Source organism: Neodiprion virginianus, chromosome 7 (genome assembly GCF_021901495.1).
Source record: "Neodiprion virginianus isolate iyNeoVirg1 chromosome 7, iyNeoVirg1.1, whole genome shotgun sequence".
Lineage (NCBI taxonomy): Eukaryota > Metazoa > Arthropoda > Insecta > Hymenoptera > Diprionidae > Neodiprion > Neodiprion virginianus.
The window spans coordinates 2105224-2119295 of NC_060883.1; the positions used below are offsets into that span (position 1 = coordinate 2105224).

A 14072-nucleotide genomic window follows, 5' to 3' on the forward strand; every position below is an offset into this window, starting at 1 on the left:
TCGTTTTCTCTTTTATCGATGTCAATCTTTCCTTCTGCCCTTTCGCGAAAAACAAGACAACAAAATCGAACGACATTCGAGGCTTATGAGAAGAAAAACAGAGCTTGTATAATCGTTTATCTCTTTATTCATTTTCTTATGCGGAATTTCCTGCCGTTGAGTTCTTCCGTTGCCTCGGCATCCGGATTATTATAGTTTCCCACATTGCTGCTCCACCCGCATCACGCGGATGCGGAAGAGAGATAGAAGAGTGAACGGCCGGGATGAGGGAGGGGGGCGTAGATGCGGCGCAGGGCAAAACAGGATACGATCGTAAGCCACACCCTCGCAAAATACCACAAAGCTCTATTGCGACTAATGTAAAGACAGAGGCGAAGTACAATGGCGAAAGCTCAGAGCTGCACGGAAGTTGAAGAATAAGAATGATATCTACCCCGCGAAATAAAAACAAAGTTTAATAACTGTGAACAAAAATTTCAATCACCCGTTACAAACCGATGGCCACGTGATATTTTATACATTTTTATCAAATTTTGTATATTGCAAGCATGTGTCGTTTATATCGAACAGAATTGTCAATACTTTTCATTGCCAGATCGTCAGTGAAGAAATCGGTTATAGAGTGAATCGGATTTGGAATTCCGTTGGTTTTCGTCAGAAAAAAATAAATAAATAAATAAGTAGAAATTTTTTAAAATACAAAACACGGCGAACGAAATATTTTGTTGATAATATAGTTGAGTATAGAAATTATCGTTACGCCCAGATACTTCTCACATTTATATAACCCCAGATGAAATTTCTTTGAATTGAAAAAACAAATCTTGATTTGACCACTTTTGGTGAAATAAAAAAAAAAAAAAAAAATCCGATTAGACCGGCGCTACTTTTTGGAATGAAAATTGGTAGCCTGCTGTATGTTCGGAGTTTGGATTCGAGTTGGAGTTGGTGGTTTCTGTCTATACCTGTGTAATAGAGTTTCGAACCGAGAGGAGGAGGGGTTGGGGGTTGGGGGGTGGGGGGGATGCACAGCGAACAAACACCCACACCCTGGAAACACACGTAAGCGCGTGAATTTTGGGAGAGAGACAAAGCAGAGAGAGAGAGAGAGAGCGAATATACGAGCGGTAGAGGATCTAGAGAGAGGGTGGAAGGCCGGGAAGCGCTAAGGGACGGCTTTAATTAAGGCAAGTGGAGGAAAGAAAAATCCTGAGGGAATTTATAGAGGTTTGTCCGGCGGTGGTTCGGGTCGTAGGACGACATGGAGGATTCGAGGGGTTTTCAGGGGCTCAAACTCCCCCCGTCCACCTCCTTTTCTCATCCCTTCCTAACGCTCTCTATTTCGTCCCCCCTCTCTCTCTCTCTCTCTCTCTCTTAACGCCAAAAGCCAAAACTCGTGAAGGCAGGTGGGTCTCGACCAGCAATTCGGACCTTCCAAACGACTCGGTGCTGCGGCACATTACCGGGGCTGAATGTCCTCCAGAATAGAGAGAATATGCCAACGTCGAGGTGTATCCACTGCATGGGTTTCTCACCACCACCCACCCCTCCCTCCCGCCACCGCCGCCGCCGCCGCCCGCTCCTTTCCGCAACCCGTTTATGTACCGCATTATTATCCGTCCTACGCGTAGGAAAATATCCTCGTGTAAGATAAAGAGAATGAAAAGTGGGTAAGCAAAATTTGACAATACTTTAGGTGGTAGTGGAAAATTGATGAGAAATTATCGAGCGAATGGAGAAAACCGAAAAATATTCTTCGACTGAAACGCTAAGAATAATAAATTCGAACAAGACATTTTCGCGCGTCAAGTTTATTTTTGCTTTTGTTTTCAATTTGGATAGAAATGCAGGTACTCCAGTTATCGTAAAGAGGAACGGGAAGCAAAATACTAATCATTTAATGTGATCACGTATTGTGATAAATTTTTGATTTTTTTTCGATTCTACGATCATTCAACAGTTTCTTCCGCCCTCTCCCAAAATTACAATTCTTCGTAAAAAGAGGAAAACTTAAAAATAACTTGACTTCTGTTTTGAACCATCCGATTCAAATGTCAAGTTCTATTTTTCACTCCCATCATTAAGTTTCTCGTATTATATTCCATGTATACGTCTAAAAAAAAAAAAAAAATTGACACGTGAAACTCTATCGAAATTGGGCATATTGACGAGAAAGTATTTTTATAAACCACAAAGAGAGTGAAATTAAAATGAGACAAAGTCTTTAGAAGATCATCATGATGTAGAAGGAGAACTTATTAAGCGCCTAGAAAATTGACCGAAGAATACAATAAAAATGATTTAAAAAAAGTTTTAAACACCGTGGTGGTAAAAATTCACCCTTTCTCCACCCCTCCGCACACTTTGAGTCCCGCTTAGCTCCCTCCGCCCCATGTCTATATCGGGAGAGCCTGTACGGCAATCTCTATAACTGATGGTCCTTCTGAGTGTCAGGGACACGAACGCGGGACGATTCTCGTCCGGCATCCCAAACCGCGTTGGTACGTAACTGGACATCGTATGCCTACACATTTGTGCGTAATAACAGCGTGCGTATGATAACGCAAATTATGCAAGTTTTGCTTTGAAATAAAAATTGTGTTTATATATGTATTCGATTTGAGGATGTTTCAATTTTATTTAAAAAAAAAAAAAAAAAAAATTAAAACAAAAGAAGAAGAAGGAGAAGGAAGAGAAATAAAACAAGGATATCTAGAGAGAAACCAAAAAAAAAGAAGAAATTTCACGATTTAGAACGCGTCTTAAAAAAAGAATTATTTGCTGTATAATTTTCAGTGAATCTGACAAGTAATAAAATCGTTGCGCTAGGAAAATTCTAAATAAAAATTTATCGAAAGGCAGATGAATGCCAAAGAAATTACATTCGAAAGTATTTTTGAAAAAAAAGAAGCTGATGAGAAAATCAAAATGAAATTTAGACTTAATATTTTTCAGATTTTTTTATTTTTTCACTTGCGTGAACGGGTGTAATTTCTGGAAGGGGGGAGGGGGGGGGGAGGGGAGGTTTACTGGTGTAACATAATTTCAGGACCACCAAGATAGGGTTGACAGCAGTTTGTTGTACTCCGGGTTGAGGGACGTTCGGTAGGTACATACATGTAGGTATGTGATCATCCTGTGACGCCGCAGAGGATCGTCGTATAAACAGACGGCTTTTTCGCTTTTGATAAACTGCGAGATACGTAGCATCGGTGGTCATCATCCAGGCAATACAGGGACAGGGCACAGGAAGCGTAGATCTCCTCCCCCTTCGCCCTTTCGCCCCTTCCCACTTCCCTCTCTCTTAATGGGACCCGTTTTACACGGAATCGCGAACGCACAGGTAGTTGGAAAATTCGCGATAAGTATTATCGCGATTCTTTCGCGGTGGAAAAGAGGAACAGGTGAAGATGGAAACCGGAATGTTTTGGCTTTTCATTTTCTTTCGTGTTTTTCTTTTTTTTTTTTCTTCCTTCTCTCAGGCTGTAGGATCATAGAATTGATTTCGATGGCGTTTTTTTTTTTTTTTTCACATACGATTTCTATATGCGGGAAAGTAGGGAGGAGGAATTACAGAAATAGGAGAATTGTATGAATGAGAGAATAAATTTCGAAACGGTATTTCAAACGGTCTAAAAGATCTCAGGGTTACAATTGTCCTTTTTCACTTATTTTTCCTAGCTATAATATCGAGTTTTCAACGTATCTCCACACAAAGTAACCGTTTTTCTCACGGTACGGTGAGAGTCTGTGAATGCGTATGCGCGGAGTACGGAAAAGACTATTTTTTAACACCTCAAGATAAAAGTGCGCCCGTTTGCGAACGAATCTGACATTACGCGATCCAAACCTCAACATCTTCACCAAACATACGTACAATATAGAATAAAGTTGAAATTTCCTCAGATAAATAAGAAAGAGAAGAAAAAAAAATCGTAACATTCGTAACAAAACCGCTGATTGTTATTTCTCAAACTTATGAAAAAAGTAGATACGATAGAAATACATGCACAGCGGAATGAAATATCTAACAGTACACGAGATTAAGACGGAAAAATGATGATTTTTTTTCGTAAATCGAAGCAAGCGACAAACGGAGAGACGTCTAAGAGTGAGGAAAAAAAAATAATAATAATGTTAAAAAACCGGTGACGGCGTTGTCACGGGGTGAATCGTTTTTCAAAATGTCTACCGGTTGAGCGAAGGTGTGTGTGTGGGGGGGGGGGGGGGGGGGGGCTGTTAGACGAGGGTAGCAGAGACGGCGGCATTGGTATACCTATGGGGTATACGTAGGTACGCACGTTGAAATAGTGGTGATCGTGGCGGTGGCGAAAGTAGTATTAGTAGTAGTAGTAGTAGTATCAGCAAAGCCGAAGCGGGCTATGGGGGGGTGGCAAGATGGCGGCTGACGGGCAAATCGATGGAGGTTGGTGTTCCCTCGGCTGCCGGCACCCCCGGCCTCTTCGCCCCCTTAACACCCCGGCAAAACGCCCCGAACCACCCCCTCGACATTTTCGAGGCTCTCTCTTTCTCTGCCTATTTACCTCTTTCCCCATCTCTTTCCCTATCCGCAGCAACTATCCCGACTCTCACGCAGGCGCTTCGATCCGATGACGATGACGATGACGGAGGAATTTTTCCACCTGCAGTGAAACACGTAAAACCGGGGAAATCCCCGCATGGAAGGATATTCAAACGATTTTTCAACACTCGATATCGCTTTTCCAAATATATTACCTACTTACAATTATACCGTTCTTGTTTTAAATTACGATAATCCCCCCCCCCCGTCAGGTAAGAAAGAATGCTTTCAAAACTCATTTTCACTTTGCCTCGACATATTATCAGATATCAGATATATACATATATAATAGAAAAAGGACAAAAAGTGCCAAAAAGAAAAAATCACGAAATCATTCAAAGGCATCTGGAGTCACGCCTTTCATTAGTACTGTTTCTTTTATCTCTAATTTTATCTCATCGGAGAACAAGAAATAATTAAACAAAACACGAAACGATGAAAAAAAATTTCACCAAAACTTTCACAGAGTACAAGTATAATGGATTCAGATTAGCGATATTTATAATCACGCGGATAATTGTTCGGTTTGACAAAGATATAAATTATAAATCGATCACAATTGATACATGGCAAAATAGGGAGGAAGATACTTCAAAAGTCACTTGGAATGAGTCTGACGGTACAGAAAATTAGTCTTATATGCTTATCGAAATCGTAGATTTCATTTGCTGCGGTTATTGTGTAATTAATATCTAATCAAATTCACTAAACTCGTGTTTTGACGTATCTGCTGCAAAAAAATTAATTGGCAAAAATTCGCGATTCACGTGATCCGTATAAAATCGATCCAACCGACGGGATCGACACTTTCATTCGGCCAACGCGGCGTGGCGAAGAGTTTTGATTCTGTTTCTCCGTTAAATGGAAAAGGAATTTTTGTCACTCTTGCTTTGAAAAACGGATCGGCGCAATGAAGACGAGCGACGCGTTTCTGCTCCTGGCTATTTTCGGTAATCGTATAATGGAAATGATCGTTAAAAATTGTGAAATAAAATACGTAGTGATCGATACAAAATAATTTAAACCAGAATCTGAGTCTTCTTTCTAGTTATCAAAAGAATTAAACCCTCGCAATTCGAGGAAATTAATAACTGAAATCCTGTCAATCACTTCCGGGACGTCAATGATTGCGTTTTACTTGACGAACTTGAAATGATTTCACACGTAACTTTTACAAAAATTTCACTGTAGGATTTATTTAAGATGCGAAGAGGCTTTTATGAGGTTTTAAACGATCTAATTAGACTTTGAAAAATCTCGATAAATTCTTAACGGAACTTTGGTCATTACTCGGTAGTTTTCGCCAATTTTTACCAATCTTTGGAACGATATTTTCGTCTGAAATCTTATCGGTTCGTGATTATTTTGCTATCAATTCAGCGTTCAACACGATCCGATACACCGAGCAAAGCAGCTGGAATTACGTTGTATACCCAAACGGCACTGTGGAAATAATCGACTTGAGCCAATCACCGGAGGATTCGGCTAGCACCCTGAGCGAGCTGAAGGAAGAGGTTACATTCAACCTCTACACGAATTCGAACCCGGAGACAGAGGAGGAGTTGTACCTTCTCGACACCTCAACCCTTTCCAAAAGCAATTTCAACGCCAGCAATCCGACACGCTTCGTGGTCCACGGGTGGCAAAATTCAAAGGCAGACCAAGTCTGCACGTCGATCCGTGATGGTGAGTACGCAGAGAGAGAGAGAGAGAGAGAGAGCCGAAACAAAGAAAAAGAAAAAGAAAAAAATATTGAGAGGAACAGAAGGTTGAAATAATCTTAGAGGTCGGTATTTTTTTATTTATTTTTTTTTCAAGAATTCAATATCATTTCTATTTAATTTTGTAATATTTGCAAATTATTGACGCTTTACGAATAATCGTCGTAATGTAGATACGATTGAATATCGACGAAGCTTTGAAGAAAATTTGACAAGAAGGATAAATTAACTATGATCGTTAGCATACCTCGCTGTTGGCGATTACAACGTTATCGTTGTGGATTGGAGCGCTCAAGCGCTTTCGGACTACGTTACCGCCCGCACAAAGATCGTGACGATTGGGGAATACATAGGGCTGATGATCGACTTCCTGGAGGCGATGGGATCCAGCGTGGAAGACATGATAATCGCTGGACATTCTCTCGGAGCTCACATATCCGGCGTGGCGGGAAGATCGGCGAGCAACACCGTGGGCGCAGTTGTTGGTAATTATTGTTAATATTGACGATACGTTTCGTACGAACCATACGAAAATTTGTGAAGAGATAAGAGAGAGAGAGAGATAGAGAGAGAAAAGAAACGAGACGAAGAAACGATTTCGAGAACGATTATTGAAAGTCGACCACAATTCGTCGAATGATAAAGATTGAACGAGTTTAAAAATACTTGTGCTGATTTCGATCAGGTCAGTTTTTCGATGGCTACTGTTAGACGGTGACGGAATACTATTTTTAATATGATATTAAATATTCATGTCTGATTTTTCACAAATATCAATATCAACTTGATGATATCGATCTGAAAGGTGAAGGTGATTTGACTTTTGTAATTCGTACAAACGGACGGGCGAACATTTTTTTTTTAACGCTATTTCAATCACTTTGAATGTAAAAAAAAAGATGCAGCAAAAAAAAGGGGGGGGAGGGGGAATTGCACGTTTCAAACAATTCGAAAGTCGTCATTGATTTTAAAGATTCGGAAGTTTTGGAATTACTTCAACCACGATTCGCCACGACATAAGAAAATAACATAAAATACCAATTTGTAAGTTATGGCAATCGTGTTTTGCCAAAATCGTGTCAATCAAGGATGAAATCAATTCACCTCAGCGTCAAGATTCTAGATTAAACAAACGATTCGAAACGATTTTCCCTACAGTTTTAAATATAATTTTGATTGAGAAAAAAGAAGGAAACGAAAAAAAAAAACAATTGACGACATTCGATTGTAACAGATGTGGTGTAAAATAAACATGAATACTTACAATAATTTGTTTTAATGGGTTAGCCGATTTCGAAAATCAGCGTTAAAAGAACGTTCGACTCGCGAAACGCTGTGAAAAAAAAAAACTCTGGCGTGGATATCCGTTGAATATTTTTTTACGTCAATCTAACAAATAGCTCCTTTCGTCAATTTTACCAACGCTATATTTTTACAGTAAAAATCCGTGCAGTTGACTCCCTGAAAAAAAATATCTCCCAATTTTCAGGCATGGATCCTGCCGGTCCGCTTTTTTACATGGTGGACACGTTCGCACGTTTGAAACCAACGGACGCCGAATTCGTCGAGGTGATTCACACGAGCGCCGGGCGTCTTGGTTACAACGGAGAACTTGGCGACGTGGATTATTGGCCGAACGGCGGTTGGTTTCAGCGAGGATGCGGCCTTGATATTTTCGCAATGTGCGCCCACTCGCGTTCTTACTTGTACTTCGCCGAGTCGATCATCCAGAGTAACAACACCTACACTTCCTACGCCTGCGAAAGCTACTCCGAATACGAGGCCGAAGCTTGCCACTCCGCAAGCTCTTCAATAATGGGCGGATCTACCCTGGACAAAACAGTAAACGGCACCTTTTACCTAACGACAAATTCTGCAGCCCCGTTTGCCAGAGGTTGACGATCATTTTGACTATTGTTTAAGTTTCGATCGGATAGATATTCGTTGCCATGTTTGGTGAACTGATTTTTACACCACTCTTGACGACCAATTGACCGGTTTAAAGTCTGGGATGAAAGAATTACGTGATCGGGGATCGAGGAAGCGGAATTATATCGAGGGAATTTGATGTTATGTATTTTCAATTGGGGAAATTGTAAAATAATCTTCTTTTTCAGACGGTTTTATGAAAGTTTAACTTTGTTAGGTGAAATTATCAAGTTTCCAAACTGATATTCTCTATCTTGAGGTGACGTTCTTCCGACTAAAACCGAATCGATTGATCGAAATTTAAACACGTTGAATAAAATGGAAGAAAAAAATTTCAACCTGGATTTCTGATTCATCGATTCATCGAATATCCTTACGATTCCTTGTTCCTTGCCTATTCTTGTTTAACAAAAAAAAATGGGCTCAAATTCCGACATTAAAAATAAAAATACAATAAATTTGTAAGCAAACGTAAAACAACTGGCGCTTACGTGAATAAACATTTTTAGCTCTTACACTGTTCCTCGCAATTTTTGGCCAACGTTCGATTTGATTTGAAAACAATACGTGTCGGTGATTTCAAACTCACCGCAGAGAAGTTGTCAAAGTGATTATCTAGTTGGCAATCTAATCAGCGAGTCAAGTAGTTGCAAACCGATTTACAATATCTTGGCGCGATTATCTGACAAGCGTTTTCAGCATTGGAAGTAAACTTCTGAAATTATCGCATCTTCGAATGCTTGCATTTATGTGACCGATGTGATTTTCAAACGAGTTTTGTATGAGAATGTAAATTTTTAAACATTATCGTAAGTATACGCACTTTATCTATCCTCAATTTCGAAACTAGCCCCAATATTTTCACTGCGAAACGATCAACTCGACGAAGAATAGTGAATAGATTTAATTTTTGAAAGATTAGAAAAAACAACGAGAGAGAGAGAGAGAGAGAGAGAGAGAGAGGCAAGGTCCTTTTTTGTTAAAAATTTTAAGATTCATTTAAATTTTTTTTAAACGTCTTCTTTTGATTGATTCCACTTATTCATCTCGCCCGGATAAATCGCATGGAAATACGTAACTCCTGTTCACAGATTTACAGAAATTTTTTAAGAACGGTGATATTAAATGATGTCGATACTCGCCATCCTGCTACAGTCGTATGACAAATATCGAACCCCTACAGCTATTTTCGGTTAGTTTGAATTTCTCACGAGTTACCGTGATCTTCGCACAGCGGATGAATTCGCCGATATTCGATGTTGGTTGGTTAAAAATAGAAAGCAAAAATATTCAAGCCTGAGTAACATCATTCGCAAAACCTGTGAAAACAGTCGAAAGGTTCCCAAATGAGAATATGACGTAATTGAAACAACTGTGTAATGCGAGAGAAAAAAAAAATAAAAAATAAATAATTGAACAACGTTGAGTAGATTCAATAAAAACGATCTTAAAATGAAGTAAAAAATATTTAACCAGAAATCTCTGAGCTGTACGAAACAGCTTGAAGGGAATTAAAAACGAATTGAGTTTGTTTTTAATCAGTCATATTATATACCAGAAATATTTTTCCACGTGCGCAAGGTTTCATCACTTGCCGGTTCATCCATTCTACGAAAATCTATATTCGTCGACATGTTTGCTCAAACGCACTTGTGTCCACAGCCGATTCGCCGATTTGCGTCAATAAATTCGATTGCCCGACGAAATCGTTGTCAGTCGATTCAGAATCTGCCGAGACCTTGATTCTAAAAAAGATTTCAACATCGTGAAAGAGGAAAATCTTCTGCTAACTAGGATAAAAAATGAAGGCTGGCAATGCCGTCCTTCTCCTGGCTGCTTTTGGTGAGTAACAGATAAGTCGAGGAAAAAAAAAAAGAAAATGTGTTTAATCTATACGCTGTTCGCAAAAATTCGAGATTTAAAAAATAAAAAAGAAAACAGTAATGCCTAAAAACATCACGTTATCAAAATTGATAAACCTTATTCCCCAACAAAGATTATATTCAAAGAAATTCTACTCAAAACTCTTGAAATTCTTACATAATTTTAGTTAGCAGGTTATCCTTTTTAATCTCTTTTTCAAATTCCTCCCTGCTAAATATCTGTTTCGCCTAAAAAAAAAAAAAAACAAGCAGGGTCATTTGTCAGTAAAAAAATACCCAGAGACTAAAAATATTCTAGATTTTCTTTCATATTTAATAAAACCTCAGTACTTACAACAAAAAGTTGATTTTTTTTTTTAAAAGCCTCATTAGTCCCCAATTGTTTTCCGCAATGTATCGAAAGAGTTTCAATTTCAATTTTTTCAACCGCACTCCAGTGTTCAACGTCATTCCTGACACGGAACAAGCCAATTGGACTTACGTTTACTATCCAAACGGAACGATTGAGGATGTGGACCTAACAACAGAACCGGTAGACTTGAACCACACTGAGACTGAGCTGGACGCCGATGTCTTGTTCTATCTTTACACCTATGACAATCAGTCGACGCCGGTAGAATTACACGTGAACAACAGCGAGACTCTTTCATCGAGTAATTTCAACGCTAGCAATCCAACAATTGTTGTTATCCACGGATGGCAAAACACCTACGAAAGCGACATGCCCACAACGGTTCGCGACGGTGAGATAAACCTTATCAAAATCAAAATCCAAAGAGAAAGAAAAAGAGGGAGAGAGACAGAGAGAGAGAGAGAGAGCTACGGAATCGAATGGAGAAACCAAATTTAGATTTAAGTTTAAAATAATCGCCGATGAATCTAAAAAATAAAATATACAACGTCCCAAGTTTTTTAATCAACGATTAACACGATTGATCTAATTTAAAAAAAAATAAAATCTCTTTTCCTGATCATCGTGAGTCTGAAATTTTTTTCTAAAACCGTGATACAATTTTTCGCCTTTTTTTTTCATCATTGTAGAAAAGTACGACGATTAGTGAATGGTAAAAAAAAAATTAGTACAGAGTAACCTTTCAACTTTTAAAAGTTAAATTTGACTTCTCTTGGGAAAGAATATGTAACTTTAATCTGTTTCTCGACATCAGAGAAGACTCTTTTAATCTAATTCAACTTGATCAGCTCAGCTACGTTTTTGTTTTTTTCACAGTCTTACGTAAGTCTAACGATGTTTCGAGGTTGCTTCCAAAAATTATGTCTAATTGAAAGATTTGACTGAAAACTTTCAGCCTACCTCGAGACCGGCGACTACAACGTCATCGTCGTAGACTGGAGCACCTATTCCACCGGGAGCTACATCTACGCTCGTAGAAACATCGTCAGTGTTGGTATATACGTAGCAGAAATGATCGACTACCTCGAGGAAGCGGGATCTTTGGATACGAGTATGCTGACCGTCGTTGGATACAGTCTTGGCGCTCATATCGGTGGTGAAGCCTGCCGATCGGCATCTTCCAACGTCTCGAATCTCATGGGTAAACGACCACTATGCACAATTCGTTTCGAAAATTTTCCAAAAGACGTGATTCCAAATCCGATCTCAGATTCGCCACCAGCCACTCAACAAACCTTCGAGTATGAATTTTTATCGAAAGCCAAATGTTATCAGGTTTTTGACAGCTTAATGAATTCGTCAAATTTAAATTTTGCAAAAAAACCTTACGACACCAATTTTCATTCGAGATTTAGTGCTGTCAATATTACATTCACCGCAACGGACACAATATCTAAATCAAATTTGTTTCCTTGATTTCCAGCTCTAGACCCGGCCGGTCCTCTGTTCTACTTTACGAACACCGAAGCAAGGATGACTTCGGAGGACGCCGAGTTCGTGGAGGTGATCCACACGAGCGCCGGACGTCTTGGTTACAACGGAAAGCTGGGTGACGCCGATTATTGGCCAAACGGTGGATTGAAGCAAAGAGGCTGCGGCGCTGACATTTTTGCCACTTGTGCTCACAGTCGGGCTTATTTGTACTTCGCCGAGTCGCTTCACGAGAATGAATTCGTTGCGAGAGAATGCAGCAGTTACTTAAAGTACAGACTCGGCCTATGCAGTTTGAAGAGCAAAAGCACCATGGGCGGAAGTGTGCTCGCCACATACTCGACCGGCAAGCACTTCCTCAGGACAAATAAGAAGTCGCCGTTCTACAGAGGTTAATTATCCCTCAGGAAAAATTTACTTCTCTGTTATTTATTTTTCAACTCTGACTATCCAACTGTTATTTTGTAAAAACGAATCTGTAGGTACGCAGCTTTCGGGATTAATCGGGCGGATTACAAATTAATCAGGCTTTAAAATTGCCTGATCGAGGGTTGAAAAAGTTTAATTGTATTTTTCCCGCACTCCGAAAATTAACGAAATAATCTGTGTTTTTTTTTTAATACACAAAATGGGAAGAATAATAAATTATTCTTAAACAATTTCAAACAGTCAAACTTGGTGAATTATTATTCTTGGAATTTTGACACTGTTTTTCATTTTAAGATAGTTTTTTTTTCTCGAGATTCCGACCCACGAATGCTCTGCGTAATTTTTGGCAAAAACTTCGTTCCGGCTGATACCTGATCTGTCATCTGCTGATTTCGAAAATGCACGCGACCTCTTTTGATGTAATAAATATTCAGTTAACTAATAAATGTGCGAATGAAGCAGCATCGATTGAAATAACCTTGGCCAAATTATTTGTTAAGCGTGCCGAACGGTTCTTACTTGGGCTTATCATGATTACCAATACTTGCGTTGGTCTGATTGTGTGATAATCTTTGAATGATTATGACTGATTGTGTGAATTTGTGTTCTGACGGTCATATCGTATTAACACCGTAATATGAATATGTCTTTTTTCTATTATTGATCATGAAACTCGCACTGACCTCTCATCGTCATCAAAAATCTCAATTAAACTTATTGTCGTGACCTTCAAATGGACAGAATAATTCGCCGACATCGGATGACGGCTTATTTAGAAAAAAAAAAAAAAAAAAATTGGAAAAATTGTACAAACACGAGTGACGGTATTTGCGAGATCTGTGCAAACAGCTGAACACTTATAAACGAGATTTTAACGCAACTGGTACAATATTAAACAACAATTTGTTCGTGCGAGTACACAGAAGCAATAAGCTTGGAAACATTCACAATCACGAAATAAAATGAGAAATATTTGAACAGTTGTATCGACGATTTAAAAACAGCTTTGCGAAAATGGATTGGAACCGGCGAGAAAACGTGTCGAACAAAAGTAATTAATGAGTCAAATTTTAGTGAAATAAGAGAAGAGAATTGATTTGAGAAAGTTCGAGAAAACCGAATTTTCCCAAGCATTTTCTTCTGGGTTTTTTCAATTTTAATTTCCGAGTTTGAATAAGCAACTGATTGAATTATGACCGGGACAAAGGTTCGAAAATTCGAGATTCGTATTTCGTATATCTCGGAATATTTTTGGACCAACGGATAGTCTTATCCTTAAACAGATCACGTTTAATCCGGTATTCGAAACAATTTCTTTGATAAGAGATTATTTTCAGATAAGATGCTGTCGAGAAATTTCGAGCATGCAAGTATTAGTGTGTTCGGTAATCGTTTCGATGGAATCTATTAGTATAGATAATAAAGTACACCGTTGAACTAAGCGTGTAACATTTATTTTACACAATGATAGAAAGTAAGTTTCGTAAACAAAGTTGATCAACAATTGCAGGGTCAAAGAAGGTACGTAATATGAAATTTTTGTTGTTACTTTCTTCTTGCAAGTTTCTTCTTTCGTTCTATTATCGTAAATTAGCAAAATAATGAAAACAAACAACTTCGGTCAAATTGCATCGAATTAAAAGAAATTTTCTGTCAAAATAACGAGCAAAGTGAAAACCCTGCTG

General features: G+C 38.8%; 2 protein-coding genes and 1 long non-coding RNA gene across 3 annotated transcripts in view; 2 read left to right on the plus strand and 1 right to left on the minus strand.

The window, feature by feature from the left end:
- The window catches only part of LOC124308811 (uncharacterized), a 35019-nt gene that overhangs the window by 13673 nt on the left and 7274 nt on the right, over window positions 1-14072 (minus strand). The window lies entirely within an intron of this gene.
- Window positions 5379-8570, plus strand: LOC124308803 (pancreatic triacylglycerol lipase-like). The gene is made up of 4 exons (XM_046771898.1): window positions 5379-5532; window positions 5963-6268; window positions 6546-6788; window positions 7793-8570. The coding sequence occupies exons 1-4, from the start codon at window positions 5493-5495 to the stop codon at window positions 8200-8202; spliced, it is 999 nt and encodes a 332-aa protein (XP_046627854.1). The 5' UTR covers window positions 5379-5492; the 3' UTR covers window positions 8203-8570.
- LOC124308804 (pancreatic lipase-related protein 3-like) lies at window positions 9944-12637 on the plus strand. The gene is made up of 4 exons (XM_046771899.1): window positions 9944-10074; window positions 10553-10858; window positions 11423-11668; window positions 11951-12637. Exons 1-4 carry the CDS (start codon window positions 10035-10037, stop codon window positions 12352-12354), a joined length of 996 nt encoding a protein of 331 aa, XP_046627855.1. The 5' UTR covers window positions 9944-10034; the 3' UTR covers window positions 12355-12637.